Below are 21,449 nucleotides of genomic sequence, written 5' to 3'. Positions count from 1 at the left end.
TTATATTCTCTGTTTTTGAAATACCATACAGTATGATCCAAAATGTTTCTTACATCTACATTTCAATATTAAATATTTCTCAATTTCTATAAAAAAAACTCAGTCGATTATAGTTCCATATTTTGTAATACTCTGACTTGGGTCATGCAACATATTTAAATTCAATGTGGTTTTAAAAAACATTTAAAGGCTTTGACTTATTTTTTTTTTTTTAGAAAGCGACTTTGAAAACTCTACTCAAAATGATTGATGTAAGTCTCCATTGAGCAGTGTAGAACCTGCTGTTGTATAAATGACCAAAAATTCCCCTGGTTCACTCGGCTCTAACCCGAGTTTACTCGAATGAGCGTTTCATCTCGAAGCCTGACGGATCAGACCCATTTTTTCTTCAAAATGCGCCTAAGGAAATTTTTTCTTCAAAAATGTAAACATTATAACAGTTACAACACGTTAAACACATTATAACATCAAAATTTCGTAAAATTGTTATCAAAGACTTTTTCTATTCCAAAAATAAAGCACCTTACTATTTACACAATAATGACAGCTCCTCAAAGCCGAAAAGAAGAAATGAAAAATCAGAGCAATACCTGTCTTTATTTTATATATATTAGATTCGAATGGGCTGTTAACGGCAGGCTGCGCATTATCAGAAATTACTGAAAAAAAATTTAAACACTGATAAAATTGATTGAGGGTACAATACAAACTATTTTCAAAATACATTAGATGTTTCGTTTCAAACTTACAGAACAATGCTGCATTTTTTGTATATAACGGGTTATTGAAAAGTTTTCAGGTTAGAGTAGGCTATGGAAATATTTTTCATTTCTTTGATTAAACCTTACGCGTCAAAATTCAAACTTCTCAAATTAAATTTCAAATACGAATAGGTATGTTTATTTTCCCACTCATGTATTGTATAGAGTAAAGAGGTGAAAATTGCGAAGGATGCAAAAAATTCATTTTAAATTCGCTCGTTATTAAATCCTTTGAACTGTGGCTTTCCATTTTGATATCAACATTTGTTAACATTGATATTTGTAAGATTTACCGGATTAATAAAAGAAATGAAAAATATTTCCGCAGCCTACCCCAAACTAGGAAAACTTTTTGATCGCCCGTTATTTTTACCGAATTAGATTTCTTACTAAAAATTATATTAGACATAAATATCTATGCTGTTATTCAAAGAAAAAGATCATTTTTACTTCCCAAGCGTAAGCTAAGCAAGTATTGTAAGCGGGTCCATTCGACGAATAATAATAACGTTACGATGATCGGTGATTAAAATCGGCGCTGGTAAAACTCAACAATTTATTTCTTAGCAACTCGAGTTTACACGACTAATTACACAGCGATTATGTACAACATAACTCGATTCGACTGAATGAATCCGTTCCCGAAGATGGCCTCTATTTAAAGGCCTACATTCCTCTGGATGGATCGCGAACGCCGCTTCGAGTTTTTTTTTGGACGCCACAATCGAGACTTTCGTTAACTCGCTTCAGGTTCTTCTTCATGCGCCGTCACCGATGATGAGTCACCCATGATTGCCTCACATACTAGAAAAGCCTCGATAAACCCATAGGCGTCGTGCTGGGGCGGCGTATTATTTAATAACAACAATAACCAAAAACGATGGGATGTCGTCATCTCCATAATTTAAATGTTATTTACATTTTATAAAAAAAACATACACCTCCACATGTAGTTTATGAATCTGTGTTGAGTGTTTACCCTACACAATAAAATTTTTGGAAAAAAAAATTCAAATTGTATAACGACATTTGCAACTTAATTTTGAAACTGTAAAAGCGAATGCTCTGAAATCTTGTAAAAATATTAAGGTTCTCGTAAGCATGGTAAATCGTTATTAAAAATTTAACCGTTGATCTCCTTTCAAAAAATAATTATGTCATCACAAAATTTTGTCAAATAAATTGAACTGAAATTTTTAATAAGATTTTTGGAAAAAATTCTTAATTTTATAAAAAGATTTTACAATGTTACAAATTAACTTTTAACCCAAATGTTCTTTTGCAAATTTAATCACCCTGTTTTGTTCAAAATCCCGGATATCCAGCTTTAAAAATAATGGAGCAGCGAATTTTCAAATATAAGTATCTTATCCCAAAAAATGCAATCATTTTCAACATTTTTGACAAAAAATCCTTACATCTGGTATCGTTTTTACTTCCTGAGCTTAAGCTAAGGAACGAATCCATCAGGCGACTGGCTACTTTCACGTTTTCTCAACGTTTTATGACCCCGATATTACGACATCTGACTGTCGTATGTCTGCCTGTCTGTTTATCTGTCTGTTCAGATTTTTATTAGATGGATAACCTCTTTTTGTTTTAATTCGTGTAGACTTCTTTTCGCAACATAAAATTCAAAATATGTTTAAAATTTTAAATTTGTATAAGGAAATATCGATTTTGCAATTAGACTCCCCCCCCCCCCACAAATGCAAAATCCATATTTCCTTGAAAGCATGTACCATTTTAACAATGTTCTAAGTTTCTTGTGGTCAAAAAAATGGCTATGTATATTAAAAAAAAAGGCAAAATATAAGCCCCACCCACCCACCCGATCTCAATTGTGATGATTTCTTTTTTATTCGTCGTGGGCCAAGGGAGCAGAGGTTAACTGCAAAATCCTTATTTCTCTAAGAGAAATTAAAAACATGTTTTTGGGTATCGTGTTGTTTGTTCAAAGAATACTACGAGTATGTATATTAAGAAAAAAATGAAGCCAAAGATTACGCCCCACCCATATCTGCCCTGATCTAAATAGTAATTCAGTTCTCATTCGTTGGCAGACCTAGGGGCGGAGCCTAATTGCAAAATTCATATTTCCTTACAAATATTTACTTTTTTAAACGTGTTTTAAGTTTCTAAGAATAAAAAAAATATCACAATTGAGATGGGGTGGGTGGCCGGGTTTTATATTTGGCTTTTTTTCTTAATATACGCAGTATTGCTTTAACAACACGATACTCAAAAACATGTTTTTAATTTTTTGTAAGGAAATGAGTATTTTGCAGATAACATTCACCACAATTGAGATAGGGCGGGTGGGCGGGCTTATATTTTGATTTGTTATTATTAATATGTGTATACTTCTTTTCATAACATGAAACTTAAAATATGTTTAAAATTTTTAAGTTTGTGTAAGAAAATATAGATTTTGCAACTAGACTGAATATGTGTTAGGAATATCGTGTAGATGGTAAACTACTAACCAAAATGTGTCTAATCATCTTATCTTCAAAATTTACAATGTTATTCAAATTTTACAAAATGACATACAACTCCACTTGTAGTTTATGAATCCGTATTGAGTTTTTACCTTAGACATTCAAATTTTCTGAAAAAAATCAAAATTGTATAATGACATTTTGGAAATTAGGTTTGAAACTACAAAACCGAATGCTCTGAAATTTTGTAAACGCCTTAAAGTTATCGTAAGCGTGGTAAATCGTTAATCAAAACTTAATTGTTTATTCCCTCCTAGAAAATTAATGAGGTCAGTACAAAATTTTGTGGAATAAATCTTATTTAAATTTTTGAAATAACTTACTCCTGTACTTGTGGTTTATAAATCCATGTTAAATTTCTACTGTAGACATTTAGATTTTTGAAAAAAAAAACAATTTTTTTAAACATACATATATATTTTAAAATTTTACAAATCAACTTTTAAATTGCAAAACCGAATGCTCTGGAATCTTGCGAATGTTTTAAACGGATCTGAAACATGGTACATCGTTAATAAAAATTTATCTGTTTGCCCCTCGCCCCCGAAAAAGGTAAGTTTATTGAGAAACAAGTTCGAAAAATGTTATATTATAAAATAAAATTTGAAAAACATGAGCAAAAAGGGTAACTTGTTAATTTAATTACCTTTTGTAGAAATATAGAAGGGTAATTGTGCGATTGGTTTTTTGTGTGATAAAGCAATGAAAATAAGAATTTTTGTGGAGAATCCCAGATTTCCAATTTAAAAAATAGTGGAGTAGCGAATTTTTCAATACGACTATATTTTCCCTAAAAATACAAACATTTTGAACATTTTTGACCAAAAAAATCCTTATATCCGAGATCGGTTTTTACTTTCTGACCGTAAGCTAAGGAAGTATAGGAATCGAGTCCATCGGGCGGCTGGCTGCTTTCACATTTTCTCGACGTTTCATGACCCCTAGATTAGGACAAAATGGGTCTCCCGTTTGCGTCTGTTTGTCCGTCCGTCGATCTTTCTGTCGGTGACGATTTTTATTAGGTGGATAATTTCCGAAACTAATGGACCGCTTATTGTAAAATTTTCTATGTACATTAGAAATGTCATGTAGCTAGTAAAATGGTAACCAAAGTTTGGCTAATCCTCCGCACCAGCAATTTGTGACGTCATCTCAATGGATTCATTTTAAAATAATTCAAATGTTATCCAGCAATATACTCCTTTAATTGTAGTATACGAATCCGCTTTGAGTTTTTCTCCTAGACAGTCAAATTTTTGCAAAAAAAAAATTCGCAGACTATACATATTAACCTTTCATTAATCCCTTCTTTTTTTCTTTTATAGAGTGACTACTACTTTCTATATTGCATTTACTGCATAGAGACTATCACAAAAAGTAAAATTTCGTAAAATTAAATATTACAATTTTTCAAAGACGCAGGATTTGTTGGACTGTGCTTCAGGGTCCAAGGAAGTTCTGTCGACATAACTTTCAACCAATTTTTTTATTTTTCCCCCCCGATGCAAAAAGAGCCTTTGTTTTTCTATGGCACCGTAGCTCCCCAATTTTCAGTGCGTTTTTTTTTTTTTTTTTGTTTGAAAGCTGGTTTAATCGAGAAGATTCTTGGCTATGTTTGATGATAATCACTTTAGCTATTTCAATATTATCAGGTAAATAAATCTTTACGAATGTGGTTGAGAAAATGAGAATGAAACAAGTTTCAACACTAACCATCAAATTTATTTTATAGCACGTATAACTAGTTAATTATAATAAAATGGTCTCAATTAATTTACAAATAAATTATTACTACAGTTTTAACTGTAATTTCAGATTATGTAAACTTTAACCGGAAGCATGGACGAGAGTTATTAATTAGCTTGACTCACGTACAGGGGGATTTAAATGATAAATTAAGAGAATGGAAAACTGATAAAATAGGTAGGTAACCAAATTATGTGGTTCTAAAATGCAATAAATAATATAGTTAAGAACAACATCACAAAAAAAAGCCTTTCAATTAAAATTATGTTCATTCAGTATAGATATAAAATTTGTTATTATCGAAAAAGTCTAGAAGTTTCCATTTTGGTAAAATAAACTTAATAAAATAATAATTTCATTTTCATTCATATTTAAATTAACCGTGCGTAGTCAAATAAGTGATTAATTAAATTTTCAATTTTGTTTCACTGTTGTACTTTTAAAATACGCAAATTTTATTTTTTTGTGTGTCGGTACATACAAATTTAATTTTGTTATTAACCACATTATGGATGTTATTATATTTGTCGTTTTTTTACTAGTCTTGAAATATACTCTCGTATTTAGAAAAATTTCAATTTAAAATATAATCTGTGTGTTAAACATCCACGTGAGGAGAATACAAAAAAAAATATGTTTAAAATTATACCTCAGCATTTTTTGGAAATTCGCTCAATAGGGTCCAACAAGCTTGTTAGCCACGTAAACTTAGTAGATTAACCAAAATGACCATAACATTTAAGATAAAATGCCATCACGAGCTATTCTGTTGCCTTCCATTTAGAGTGGTTAACAGAAAAAAACAGAGTGCTGAAATTGCCTCGTGTGACGGAATTCCTCGACATTCCCCTGACAGTCGTCACTGTTTTAGTATCAGATTACTAAATCGAGTTCGCACAGGGTCAGCAAAGCAGACATTTATGGACGTGTTTAGATGGAAATAACTACCCTGTAGAACAATATTTTCGTCAGATTTACTTGCTTCATTGGGGCGCAAAAAAATTTCATATCTCCAACGTTCGAAGTTCCCGATGCATTAAAGAACTAAGAAACCAGCTGCAAAGAAACTAAAATAATATTTATATGTTTAAGAAAAAGTACAATAAAAGCAATTACCAGAAAACCCGACGCGCCAAAAATTGACCATTTTCCACAAACAATCTCGAAGTTACGATGTAATTTCAGCTGTTCATCACGTTATTTATATGATACTTGTTGCTGAGTGCTTTCTTTTTGTACATCTAGCCATAATAAATCCTGTTGTTGATGGACGACGCTTTATGTTTGCTTTATCATTTGATTCTAATAAGCTTTTTTCGTGCTGAAATAATGATAACGCTGGGGCTCCTTGCCAATAAAAAGCAAATAAATTGCAAAAAATCTAACGTATCAACGAATAGTGTTAAACAAATAGTTACTCACAATTTATGAAAACCAAAATCTAAAGTATTAATGCCAGAATGGAAGAGAGAAAGAGTGAGAGATTGCAATCGAAGAAGTTGTTTTAGAGGAAATTTAGACTTTATGTAATGTTCAATTTTTGCTTTGCGTTTGGCGTATGAATCTTAATTTATTTTGAATTATCATGACTTAACAAAATGTCGCGAATGTCGCAATTTATAAACCCATAAATAATATAGGGGCGCGATTACGCATAGATTTTGGACTTTTACATGTCGTTCGCATTAATTTTGCCTAAACTAATAAATCTAATAATATATAAAGGCACTAGAGACTCAAAAGACGTCTGCATTGTGAAGTTAAAAACGTTTTGTTTTAAACAGTGTAAATTTTTTTGAGAAAATATCCGCTTCATTTGATACTTTAATTGTCTTTTTGTTTTACATTTGGACAGATTCAAATAAAAAAAATGTATACTTAAGATACAACAGCTTGACGTCAAACTTACTGTTTCGGCTCGTAGACCAATGTTTCGGCTTGATTGCCAATGTTTCGTACAATCCGAATCTTAGTACCAACGTTTTTTGTAATCCGGTTGATACGACCATGTATGGTCTTCCGAATTGTACCTTGATGTTGCTCGAAGGACCTTTGTTTGCTATATTGAAATAATGGACAGCGTTCGGTTTCGATGTTTAATGTAGGACGGTTACAGAAGTACTAAAATTACAGAGCTATTTACAAAAACAGGTAAAGATACCCAAAAGGGTCAGTGGCCGGTTCCGGAAATGCAACACTTACCCCTCGCTCCAATTGAAGTTCTTGTTTGAAAATTAATTAGTTCTCAATGTACTGTATTTTTTTAATAGCTGTAATTAAATAAAAATAACAGAATTTTTTAAATTTGTTTTTTTGTTTTGCTTTAGAAAACTCTCAATTTTGACCATATTGTAAAAGCAAGTTCTGTTCCAATCAATGATTTTACCAGTTATAGAAAACAGCCGTCTCTTAGGAAATTCAGTACGACACAACTTATTTATATGGTGGAATAAATTAAATTGTCCTATATAATGTCAACATTTTGTTTGTAATTTTATAGAAAGGGAAAAATCGTCAGTGATCTTATTTTTCACTGATTATTCTAAAAAAAAAATACAAGTCAAAAATTATCTTTTAAGTGATTTATTTGATTTATTAATTTCCATGTACAAAAATCGTCTAAGTTTGTTTAGACAGAACTTCCCGCGCCCTTGAGTCACCATACACAATATCTATTTTTTTTTTAAAATTATAAAATTTCATTTGCGAATTTGATTTTTTTACGATGACCCCTATAAATTAAAATGTGTAAAGATATGTGTGTAATGTTAAAGTAAAGATCAAGAAACATGCTATGCGTATGTTTCGAGTGAGTTTCGTAAGAAAAATTTTGTTATAACGTCATCAATATTTTAATAAAGACTTATGTTAATTTAAATAGGTGTAATATATTGCGTTCCGCATTTGACTCGACTACCATAAAATTTGGATAACCTTAATTAAGCAATATAATGAGTAAAACTCACTAAATTGTTGGCGGGGATGATTAAACGAACTTTGGTTAGCGCTTTACTATGTACACGATACTCCCAAAATACCTACAAAATTTGACGGCAATTGATCCAGTAGTTTTGGAGATTATCGGTCTAATAAACATCGACACAGACGCCAGACATACGACAGAGGACAGACAGACGGACGGCCCGAAATGGGAGACCACTTTTGTCGTATTCTTGTGGTCATCAAACATCGAGAAAACCTTAAAGTAGCCAATTCCTAGGCATCCATATTTTTGCATAACTTTTTACGAGCAATACCAGATAACGAGCTCTGTAACGCACTGTGTAGTGGTTGTTACAAAAATATCAAAATTTCGCAAAATAACCTTTTATAATTTTTCAAAGAAGTAGTATTTTTTGGATTGTACTTTAGAAGCGAAGAAAGTTCTGTCGAAATAACTTTTGACCAATTTTTTTATATACTAAAAAATTTTACGACTTACATATTAAGTAGCCAAACAGTCAACAGGGGCATAATTTCTTCATTTTGTAACAAATTTACCTGCGTTGTATGTAAGGGTGCGTACAGTAATAGAAAATTAATTTTTTGTTTGCGTTTGTGGCTCCCTATACATCTGGAATCAATGGCATGAAATTATTTTATCCAAGTATCTTGTCCTAAATACAACCCTGAAATTTACGCAAAGAGACGCAACTTCCTACGATGAAGATTTTTCAACAATTTTTAGCCCAAATAACACTTAACAGCAGTAAACAAGATCATAAAATTTTATTAGTGCCCAAAAATAGTGTCTGCATCTAGATGCTAGAATTCGACATTTTCGAAAATTTTGATCAACATAATCTTTCGCAAAAAACATATTTTTTATTTTTAACGTTTCGTGTTTTTTATACCGTCAGAAAAACAGTAAAAACTGTTTTCTGGTGTAATAGCTTCTAATTGATTGTGGAGGGCTTTCATAAATGTGACATTACATCCAGTGACCTGCGAAATTTAAAAATGTTGCAGATTTGCCACTTCTTAGTAATGATAGACATTTTTAAAATTTTAATGAACATGAAAGAAAACGACATATGAACTTTCTTTGCCAAGAAGTTGTCATTATTATATATAGTTACACACTCGAAAAGAGGCGGAAATCAATACACGTAGGGATATTACAATCATTTATAAAAGCCCTGTATATATAAAATATTTTAAAATCAAACATTCATAACCTATTAAATTCAGTTAAAAAACAAAAATTGGCACCAAGAAGTTTTAGAAGTCGTCAAGTATTTTTAACTTGAAGTTAAAGAGTGGACTGAAAATTAAATGAAACATAACCTTAAATTATTTCACACTAAAAAAAAACTAAAACTGACACTGGCCACGTTCCCAGTTGTATTTTAGAAGAAATTGTAGTGTTGGTGGATTTTTGATTATGGAATATCATATAGGTGCGTCTGAGATTGCTTTCCGCATTGATGAATCTTACCTGCACCATTATGCCGAAATTTTAGCCCAAATCAGTTTTAAATATACACAGTGTCTTTAACACATATATTTTTAGATATTTTGATTGGCCTCATTTTGCGCTTTACAACAACAGTTTATTTTTTAAATTAGGATGAGACGTTGCCACATTTTCCAATTTTCTTGAATTTTTTTAGCAATGAAAAGGTTCGCAAAAAAGATCATAGTAGAGTTATTTTTAACGTCTGTGTTACAATATTTTGTGGAGAAATAAAGAAAAGTACTTTGTTGTAGTATAAACGAGATTAAATTTTCTGATGTAGAGAAAAAATGTTTTAATTATCACAATTTTCAAATATCGATATTTCAGTTTTTTCAAATAGAACACCTCATATTTTTTACTGCATCTTATTCTATTTTTTTCACTTTCTTTTTTGCTGAGAATTTTTCATATGTAAAATTGATCGTTACTGCAATATTTTACTTTTTTAAGAGACACATTGACATATTAGAAAAATTAAAATAAAAAATAGAGTAGTAGTAAATAGGACATTCTGTATTTTATTATTGTGTCTTACTCTATTTTTTAAATAAACTATTTAATAAAATGTGTTCGTATAGATTCTTTGTAGGAGGAATATATCAATTTTATTAATATTTACACTTATTTGTTAATTTCCATGTTAAAAAGTTGCTCGTCAACATTCCAAAGTTAAAATATTTTTATGAAATAGTTGAGTTTGTAAGTACAATATATAGTAATTACTTACATGCTTGCTCACGCATAATTTATAATTTATGATATTTCTACAGTCCCCGGATTGAGTTCACAAGAGGAAAAAAAACTCTATTTTGCAAAAAAATGGCATAGGAATAACATTTTTTGCTTAATTCAAAACGAATAAATCTGCAATTAAAACTTCAATATTCCTGGTCTTTACTCTTAAAATAATTTTTTTCATATTTCTAAGTTCTTCGTTACTTTTAGTTTTTTTCGATATTAAGGACACAGCCTGATAATATTAAAATTTAATTGCAGATTTATTCGTTTTGAATTAAGCAAAAAATGTTATTCCTATGTCATTTTTTTGTAAAATAGAAAATACAGTTTTTTTTTCTTCATATGAACTCAATCCGGGGACATACCGTATATGATAAATAAATAAATTAAACAGAATTAAAACTCCATCTGTGCGTCCTTGAGTCGACGCACTCTTTTTTTATCATATAGAAATATATAACATTGAATATAAATAGCTGGGTAAGCGAAGTAAAGATCAGTATGTTCAGACTCAGTTCAGACTGGTGTCGGTGTCGGTGTTGAACTCGACATCCTATTTCGGCGCGTGTCGTATACGTGTTCTATAATACGAAAAGAAAGGAGTTAAAACTCCAAAAACTTAAAAATTGTAAAGTTTTAGAGTTTTTTATAAACAGTCTGTTTATAAAAATTTGATTTAAGTCATACCACAACAAAGCGCTTACCTTTATTTAACCTTCCAGCAATTATTGTAACACAGATTTTGAAGATAACCCTAATGTGAATTTTTTGTGAACCCTTCCATTGCCAAAAAAATTTTAAGAAATTTGTAATAACGTGGCAACGTCGCATCGGAATTTCAAAAATAAACTGGGAAGAGGCTAATGAGAATATGTAAAAATATATAGGGTAATTAATTAAAGAAAACTAAGTTGGTGTTACGCGTTAAAAACAGAACACTCTGTATAGTTAAAAATAATTTTAGAATAAAGTCCTCAAAGAACCGTACAATTTTGACTCATTCTGAATATACATCTTTTTTTAATTTCAATCCACACCTTTAAGATTTCAACTTACGCATAGATTTTTTTTTCACTATATTTAATCTTGTTGTATTGCAATAATTAATTTTGAAAATTTAGTAAAAACTAATTTGTTTGGTTTAATATTTTAGAACTGCTAGAATTTGAAGTTAGGATTTTAATATTTTTTCATAGGCTTTTATGTTTGCAAATTTTCGATTTGTTTTATTGCAAAATTGTGTTACAGAATTTCTAAATATTCCTATCATATAGTTTTCATGGATTCTACATATTCAGTGCAGTGTTCTAATGCACATGATTTATAAATCTTACCTCCATTGGCAACGTTGACCAATTACAAAACACTGAAAAATTAAGTAGAGTAATCGTTTTTCAGGAAATGATCTAAAAATGCTCCGAAATAATTTTTTAGGCGACCATTACAAATCTAGTCGTTTTACGTCCCCAATCATATCCATGAAGTGGCACTTTTTTGTACTGAAATGCCAAAATTACTTTTTTGAACTCACTTGTCACTTTTTACTTCCCGAGCGTAAGCAAAGGAAGTATTGTAATCGAGTCCGTCGGCCGACTCTCTACTTTTACGTTTTCTCGATCTTTCATGACCCCTAGAAGACGAAGAAATAGGTCTCCCATTTCCGTCTGTCTGTCCGTCTGTCCGTCTGTCCGTCCGTCTGTCCGTCCGTCTGTCCGTCCGTCTGTCCGTCCGTCTGTCCGTCCGTCTGTCCGTCCGTCTGTCCGTCTGCCGTCCCGGATTTTTATTAGACAGATAATCTCCGAAAGTACTCGACCGATTATTGTGAAATTTTGTACTTATATTAAGAATATCATGTAGATGGTAAAACGCTAACCAAAATTTGTCTAATCATCCCCACCACTAATGCGATGACGTCACTTCAAAATTGTACATAGTAAATGGGTTTTCAATTGTATAAAATAACATAGTCCTACACATGTAGTTTACAACTCTGAATCGACTTTTCACCCGAAACGTCCAGATTTTTGGAAAAAAAATCAAAATTATAAAACAACATTTTGAAATTTAATTTTTAATCTGCTAACCAGAATGCTTTGAAATGTTGCAGATGTTTTAAGGCTATAAAGAGCATCATAAATCTTTAGTCAAAAAATATTTGCTTATCCCCTCCAAAAACTTGATGACGTCAGCTCAAAAGTTTGTGGAATAAATCATATCTAAAATGTACAAAATATGATGAGTCTGTACTTGTGATCTATCACTCCATTCATATTTTTTGGATTTGCATATACAGGGTGACTCAAAAAAATTAATGAATGCGTAAATATATTTTATTGATTTAATCAGGAATTACAAAACCGAATGCTTTGAAATCTTGGGAATATTTTAAAGTTATTATAAGCATGGTAAACTTTTGTTCAAAATGTATTTGTTCATCCCTTCTAAAAAAATTGGTGATGTCACCCTTAAATTTTGCTAAATAAATCCTATCTAAAATGCAGAAAATATGATGAGTTTGTCCTTGTGATTTATCATTCCATTCATATTTTTTAGATTTTCTTAAAGGGTGGCTCAAAAAAATTAATGAAGTCAATTTATTTTATTGATCAAATTAAAGGCAACACTTATTATTAGTATTACATTGGACCAACCTAATTTGGTAGACACAAAATTTTTTAAAGTTAAAACTCGGTTGAAACATAGCTGACTAGGTTCCGCGAATGTGGTATAGACATGTTTTAAATCAACCAATTGTGAATTCCACCGTCAAAAATTAAAATAAAATCCAATGTTTTATATAATAAGCCGAAGTCGAAGCAATAAAACCGATGGTCGTTTTGTTTACAGTTTCTCTGTTTGACTCTCACGTATGCTGTTACGCCTGTCATCTTAAATTAAGAATGTTTATACATACACGATTTTCAGTTGCCTCTGATACGTATACGTGAGTAAATTGTTTCGTTATTTTATTGATTATTACAAATCAATATTCAAAACGACCCAATTCATTTTCCCGAAAATTTGAGAATATAATAATTTTATTCTTAGTATTACACTACATCTATCCCAACTGATATACGTGTCCTTGCAAAAATGTTGATGACGTCATCGCAATTTTTGTTTAAATTCCCACTACAAAAATGTAATGAGAAAAAAAACACAATAGGCATGCAGTCGTCAAGTTTCCGACAGCGAGGGAAGTACTGTCTAAACTCTTTAGACCAATTTTTTGTACTCAGGTGTCGGAATAGTATATTATTAACCAAGGTTCTGAAGTGGCTTCAGAACCGTGGTTAATATACCATTTTTTTCACTGCTAGAAACTGTAAGACAATAAATTGGAAAAATAAACCATCAGTTTTTTGACGCAAAATGATTTTGTTTTGATTTCTAATCAAACTTACCTAAATCTTCAACACTAAGAAAACCGTTTACATTTGTCGCTGAATTAATCATTTTATCTTCCACCGTCTATCAACTACCATGCGTATACTCAAGTAATGTTAGTGGCACACGTTTATTCATTTTTTTAAGAAATAATTCCATCAAGTATTTCATACATAAGCTCAATCTTATTTTTTAACCTTGGTAGTAAAAGTTGAACTTTACTACCTCGAAACAAGTCGACAATTGCATGTTTCATGGCTATTAGTTAAAAACTTACTTTTGCATCCTTGGCTTTGTGTTTTGATCAATATTTTTTAAAATAAAAGAGCCAAAAGCGTCGTTATTTGAACTCCACCTTTACTGATTATCGTTGTGAAACATAACGGCATCAATTTTTCTTGGTATAGGACCAAATTTGGTTTTTATCAAATCTACAGGGCTTTTCCTCCAACAACGAAAAAAGATTTTCTAACCTCAAAACCACTTACCTACATAACGAACTATTTTTCTGTATGGTTGTCTAAAAAACGTTGTGTACCTCGGCCATAGAGAACTTTTTCGGTCTCATCTGCTTTGTAGACCTCGGCTGCGCGTTGGCCGAAAACGTTCTTTATGGCCTTGATACACCAATAACAGTTTTTGTAGGACTGAAAAGTGCAAGGGTTATTTCGTCCAAATTTTTTTCATCTCTTAGGTAGTCATTTATTTACTTACCGGATGACTTTGTCATTAATGTTACTTTGAAAAGTTATGAATACAAGTCCAACAATAAATCGTCTTCTTTTTGTATTTATCACGCCTTGAAATTTTTTCGTCCCTTAATTTTTCATTTTTTCCACTCATAACTTGTTCATTATTAATGTGAGGCCAAGAAGTCTGAAAGTTGCAGATCTTCTTTACAAAAATCGCTTTTACAAAATTTGTGTGAAACTTATGGTTGCGAACTTAATGAAAAAATAATGGTACCTTGATTTTCAAGATGGCTACCCTCAATCTCGAAAACCGAATTTTTCACTTGCTATGGTCACTCTGGATTGACTGGACTATAGTCTGACGCGAACATGAAGACAGTAGCAATTTCCTTCCGCGGAAGCTGAGGTTATTTTTAAGGAGTTTCTTGTACTTTGTCTAAAATTTTGACTGTCCGGACTGTTTTAACGCTCCACGACATTAGCCTGTACTAATTTTCTCCTTTGTCCGATAGGGACCCGTACTTCAGCACACTGTCTACACAGCGCGAACTACCACACACTCAGGCCAACATGACCCCAACCCGTCTCGCGCCGAGGGACTCCAGGAGCCTGCCGACGGGCAACCGGCTGGCGGGCCGGTCCGTGTCCAGCGACAGCGTGTACACGATCCTGATCCGGCTGCCCGGCGACCCGGGCGAGGGCGCCGGCGGGTGCGCCGAGGGCGCCTCCATCAAGATGATCCCCGAGGACGTGCGCACCAAGTCGCACCCCGACGTGGACTACTCCCTCAACACGGTGCACGCCAACCACCTGAACCGGCGGCCGTCCGCCATGCCGGACATCCGGATCCCGCTCAACGCCAAGATCATCCCCAAGCAGCTGGCCGGCAAGACGCTGCTGGCCAACGCGACCAAGAACCAGGGCAAGAAGAAGAAGAAGACGCAAGAGAAGAAGGCCGACAAGAAGGCGGCCAAGACGCTGTCCGCGATCCTCCTCACTTTCATCATCACCTGGACCCCGTACAACGTTCTGGTGCTGTTAAAACCGGTGACGGCGTCGAGTGCCCGCATTCCGCCGCAGCTGTGGGATTTCTTTTACTACTTGTGCTACATTAACTCTACGATCAACCCGGTGTGCTACGCTCTGTGCAACGCCAGTTTTCGGCGAACGTACCTAAGAATCCTACAGTGTAAATGGCACAATAGGAACCGCGCCGCCATGAATCGGGGATTTTACAATTAAGGGGGCGGTCACCCAAATTTGGACTTTTTACGAATTAACGACTATCGGAGAACAAAATGAAAACCGCACGCTACTAGCCTTTGTAATCTGGGTAAAGCTGGCTCCAGATAAGAATGCAATTGTGCTACACAGAACTAAAACGACAGAGGGGTTTCAACACTTTTACTTGCAGCATAACCACAGGCAAGTAGGTCCATTCTCTGTCTATTTTTTTACATCGTACTTGCTCTAACAATGTTAGAACGACTTGACGATATATACCTGACGCCATACCGACATGTTAATTTAAACTTGAAAACCTGATCAAAAAATTCTTGTGATACTTTAAAGAGAAGGTGCTTGAATACGATGCACCGAATGAACAGAACGCATTAAACACGAGTGCACAGGTCAAAATGCACTGCGGGCAGTATTTTTTGTGTACAAGTTTTCCCATTTTTCGATCAGAGGAAACTAATTAATTTTTTTTACGCATGTCGGTGGATTTCGTGTGGCTACCCTGTTCATTCGGTGCATTCGACCAGCTAAATTTATTATTGATTTGTTGGAATCAAGACTTAGTCTTTGGAAATTAGTCAAAAGTGTTATCAAAAATTTTGTCCGCTAAGAATTATTATTATTATTGCCGCAACCAGACATCTAAGGTTCGTGGTTACTAAACTCGTCAAATAGAAAACATAAAATGATTCCGACAATTTAGATACAGTGTTAAAGAATCAAATTTTAAAGCTGACCTGACCTGACTAGTCTCCAGTGAATTGTAAAAATCAGATAATGAAATACGTTTTTCAGTACAAAATCAGTGAAAGCATTGCAGAAAAATTAAATTAGATATGAAATGAGGAAAATCCCTTGACAAATTTTTGCACAAATTTTACTCTAGTGACGTTATACGTATCTAATTACATATATTTTTTATTTTCTATTTACACAGTCCAGTGGTAAGGACAACGTCGTATATGTATGAAAGTTACTTAAGACAGACAGAAAAAATTTTGACTGCAAAATCGAATAATTCGCAATCTTTTTTAAACATAACCTCAAAATTGCTTGAATTAAAATAACTTGATTTTAGCCAGTTCGCAATATTGCTGAACAAACTTAAAAAACATGGCAAAATGACAGATATCCATAGCCTACGCAACTTCAATTAACGGCCAATAAATTAGAAGCTATTTATGTTTATTATTGCTTTATTTGAGGTTTCATAGTATATTAAATATTTACTGTCAAATAACTTCGTTGATTATATTGGACCATAAACATTTATCTATAGTTAGAGCACTTACTGGAAATTGAAGAATGGATAATACACAAATTAAAACAAATATGGTTTAAACAAATGTAAAACAAATGTTTGTGATTTCTAATAAAATAGCTGGACAGTAATTATTTTTTAATAATAAGAGTTTGAGAATTTGAGGTAAAGTTTATTGGTCTTTAACCAAGTCACCAAAAAATTCAGCAAATTTTGAAGTTTCAAATTTCCATGTCATAAATATTAGAAAAATTTTAAATTATGAACAAATTAAAAATTATGTTTTACAAAAATTCTAAAGAACTACGAACTTACAGATTTCAGAAATTTTGAAAATTGTTGAAAATCTGCGGGCCAAAGGAATTAAAGATCTCAAGAACTTCATCACAAATGAAACAAGTTGAATTATAATCATTAATAGTCAATCTATCAATCCTGAAATTAAAAAATCTGTCTCTTAATTTTCACAAAATTTTGAAGATGTGTAATAAATAGAAAGTTCCAGTAAATGTTTAAATTGACACTTTCGTTAGTGGAGGGATGCGAGGTTTGTAAAAGGTTGTAGATTATAAAATTTCTAGAATTCACTATCATCTAAATATCAAAAAATTTTAAGTTATAAAAAAATAAAATGATATTTTGCAGAAATTCTGAAGCTATACGAACTATGCAGATTTTAGAAATTTTGAAAATCGTTCAAAATCTGGGACCAGAGGAATTGAAGATCTCAAGCACTTGAACAGAAATAAAACAAAGTTTAATTACAGTCATTGTGGCCAACTGGTCAATCCGGAAACTATAAAAACTGTCTATTAATGTTCACAATATTTTGAATAAGGTATCTGTAATAAAGAAAAAGTTCCAGTAAATTTTTAAGTTTGAATTTTCAATATTGGAGGTACGTGAGGTTTGTAAAAATTTCAGATTATGAAATATCTAAAATTCACTATCATCTAAATATCAGAAAAATCAGTTTTACAGAAGTTCTGGAGATATCACAACTTACAGATTTTAGAAATTTTGGAAATCATTGGAAATCTGGAGGCCAAAGGAATTAAAGATCTCAACTTCAACACAAATGACACAAAATTAAATTATAGTCATTGTAGTCAACCGGTCATATTTGAAATTATAAAATCTGTCTAAATTTTCACCATATTTTGAAGATGTGTAATAAAAAAAGTTCCAGTAAATTTTTAAGTTTGCATTTTCGATAGTGGAGAGATGTGAGGTTTGTAAAAGGTTCTAGATTATGAAATTTATTTTGTAGAATACACTATCATCTAAATAGCAAAAAATTTTAACTTATAAAAAAAATAAAATTATATTTTGCAGAAATTCTGAAGCTATACGAACTTTGCAGATTTTAGAAATTTTGAAAATCCTTCAAAATCTGAGCCGAAAGGAATAGAAGATCTCAAATACTCGAACAGAAATAAAACAAAGTTGAATTATAGTCGTTGCGGCCAACCGGTCAATGCTGAAATTATAAAACTCTGTATTAATTTTCACAATATTTTGAAGAAATATAAGAAAAAAAGTTAGAGTAAATTTTTTAGTTTGAATTTTCGATAGTGGAGGTATTTGAGGCTTGTAAAAGTTTCAGATTATGAAATTTCTAGAATTCACTATCATCTAAAAATCAGAAAAATTCTAAGTTTTAAAGAAATTGAAAGTTACGCTTCTGAAGATACACGAACTTTACACATTTCAGAAATTTTGAAAATAATTGAAGATCTGGACGCCAAAGGAAATAAAGATCTCAAGACCTTGAATACGGATACAACAAATTAAAATTATAGTCATTGTGGCCAAAACTATCTCTAAATTTTTACAATATTTTGAACTGAATTTAATTTTGTAATAAAAAAAAATTCAAATAGGAGAATTTTACTAAGTTGAGCATCCATTCATGATTTGGAAATATTTTAATCAATATATACAATTTGCGAAAATATATCTCATTAATCATTAGAGATAGAAAAAAGTTATACACTAAGTTGTACGGTTCTTTGAGTAGCATACCCTAAAAATATTTTGAACTAACAGTGCTTTTTTTTTGAGGCATAGCACGCAATTAATTTTTATTTTTTTAATAGACCACCCTGTATACTTTTACAGATTCTAATTAACCTCTTCGTAAGCTTTACAACCACAGTTTATTTTTGAAATTCCGATGCGATGTTGCCACGTTATTCCAATTTCCTTGAAATTTTTTTGCAATACAAGGGTGTACAAAAAATTGTTTACGGTTATTTTTTAAATCTGTCATACAATATTTTGTGAAGGGATAAATAAAAGGACGCGCTTTGTTGTGGTGCCAATTAAATCAAAGTTTAATATACAGAGTGTTTATAAAAAAATATCTTTTTTAAAATTTTCAAATATCAGTACATATTTCAGTTTTTTCAAATAGAATACCCTATATTTTATTACTATCTTACTATATTTATTGTTCTATTAAAAAAGTAAAAAATCTCAGAAACTATCAGTTTCAAAGATAGTAACTACTTAACATAAAATGAAAGAGGCAAAAAATAGAATAGGATGCAGCAATAAAATACAGGATGTTCGTTCGGCAAAAACTTAAATATCGATATTTAAAAGTTGTAATATTTACATTTAGAAATTAATGAAAATACGTGAAACGAAACACTCTGTATAGTTTGACATACGTCTCTGTAATGTTCGTTCTCCCTGCAATAAATTTTGAAGTCTTGATAAGGGACAAAGTTGGATGTCCGATTTCCTACTATCTGTTTTCAACTCTGTATAGTTAAAATTAATTTTACAATATAGTCCTCAAAGAACTGCACAACTTTCGACTTCGTTTTCTCTATCTAATAATTAATCAGACATCGAGGGAAGCACAATTAGTGAATCACCCCGTATATTTATTTCTGATAATTACAAAAATATGAGTTTGTACACCAGGGTTATCAACATGTGAAGTCATGAAATGACGTTTTCAGTAAAAAAGTTAAAAAAGTATGCGAACAAACCTTTTAAAGCACCTAAAAATTCTAATTTCATTCTGATTTGAATGTAACCAAACGAACTAATACTTTGAAACGCTATTTTCCTATAGATGAATCCAGTGTGGTTTATTTCTTTTGTATGACATAAAATCTTTGGACACGGTCTTTTATATAGCCTTAAAGTCACAAAATTCTAGTTCTGTCAGTGGACCTTTTCCAAATTTGCAACCCATTGCACGTAAAAATAAAGATTCATGTTAAACTGCATTTAATCAAGAGGTTATGTCGGCGCGATGACGCAGCGGTGACGTCACTCGTCGTGGCGCATTAGGATTGGTTCTTTATATCCTATAAATATTAAAGAAATGACATAAAGAGTACGAATGCTGTTAAAGAAAGATATAAGGCTTGGAAGCCATGAATGTAACATACTAAAACAGGATTGAAGTGGTCTTTTAATGTACATAAAAGTGGCAACGTTAAACAAAAAATTTTAAAATTAAATTTCTAAAATCTGCTCATCTGCATTTTTTGTTTATCGCCTTGTCTGTTGTTAAAATTGTACATTTGATGTATTTACGCAAAAACAGTATGCAGAAAATGTTGATATCAAGATATTTAGAAAGCTAATTTTGATTTATTGTTTTACAAGACTCCTGGAGGATTTAGTCTTGTGAGAAAATAGTGAAGGAGGTTGTTTGGTCGGTATGGCGTCACGTCTGTATTGGCTTTAAAATTCCTCGAGAATGGATCATCCCCTGCGTGCGCGGTTCGAAAATTTGTTGTTCGATTTTTTTGCGATACAGTTTTGTCTTTTGGGTCACCACCCCTTTAACGCCGAGGAAGTGGCGACGGACTGCGGATGCACCTTAAAAGGGTCAGTTCCGATGTTGTGCAGAAGCTAAGTGGATTTTCGCGGGCCGAAAGCTCGAGGGATCCGCAACGAACTCCCCGGACTATTTCTAGATGTTTTTATATTTGTAATTGTATAACGCTCAATCGTGTTCTAAAAACGTACGCGAGGACTGACATGGTAGGTTTAATAAGAAAACAAAAAGATATTTATACATAATATAGAGGCTGTGTGTTAGATTTAGTCTTATTTGTTCGTGGCAAGACCAATCTTTGGACATCCATAGCATAAACCGACTTGCTGACGGCTGTCTTCCACATCCCAAATGGCGGGAGGAACTGGCAGGACCAGGAATCGTCGTCATTACTTGCCTAATCTTCATGATAACATTAGCAAGATCTCTTTTACCCAACGACGGTCCACTCAATCTGGAACGAAAAAATAATACACATCATCCTGTTCCGAGCGTCTTTTTTCCTCTACTTCCTTACTCCACTGACATCGTGCCTGCTCACTGTCTGTTTCCGAGACGTCTGTATTATTTATTCAGTTCAGGATAACGGCACCGGGACCTGTCTGGAGCTTCGTAGCGTCTCAGTGTATAGCGATTATGTTAGAAGCAATAATCAAGCGAAAAACAATAATTTTTTTCTTATCCTGAGAACAATGTGCCAAATTATCGCAACGATCATACATAGATGTTACCCATATACGGCTTCCTTTGTGAATAAATTCCGACTTCCATCGCAATATTACAATTACGTGTTGTTTATTGGAAATGAAGAAACATATGTACTTTGACAATCTCTTATCATCTTGATGTTGCGCTCCCAT

General features: G+C 32.4%; 1 protein-coding gene across 2 annotated transcripts in view; it reads left to right on the top strand.

Annotated features, from left to right (window-relative positions):
- Positions 1-17,023, top strand: part of LOC135129290 (muscarinic acetylcholine receptor DM1) — a 136,310-nt gene extending 119,287 nt beyond the window's left edge. Inside the window, exon 7 of one of the 2 annotated variants that reach the window (XM_064056454.1) lies at positions 14,797-17,023. In XM_064056454.1, the coding sequence (XP_063912524.1) occupies positions 14,797-15,526 (730 nt within the window). In that variant the 3' untranslated portion in view covers positions 15,527-17,023. The remainder of the gene's footprint in view (positions 1-14,796) is intronic. The other variant, XM_064056455.1, reaches the window with a different exon arrangement.
- Positions 17,024-21,449: the final 4,426 nt, after the last annotated feature.

The sequence above is a fragment of the Zophobas morio genome, unplaced genomic scaffold, assembly GCF_036711695.1.
Source record: "Zophobas morio isolate AGI-343-1 ecotype UQ-CSIRO unplaced genomic scaffold, CSIRO_AGI_Zmor_V1 ptg000014l, whole genome shotgun sequence".
Lineage (NCBI taxonomy): Eukaryota > Metazoa > Arthropoda > Insecta > Coleoptera > Tenebrionidae > Zophobas > Zophobas morio.
Note: the sequence above shows the minus strand (reverse complement) of the source record. Positions and strands in the feature narration are given on the sequence as shown.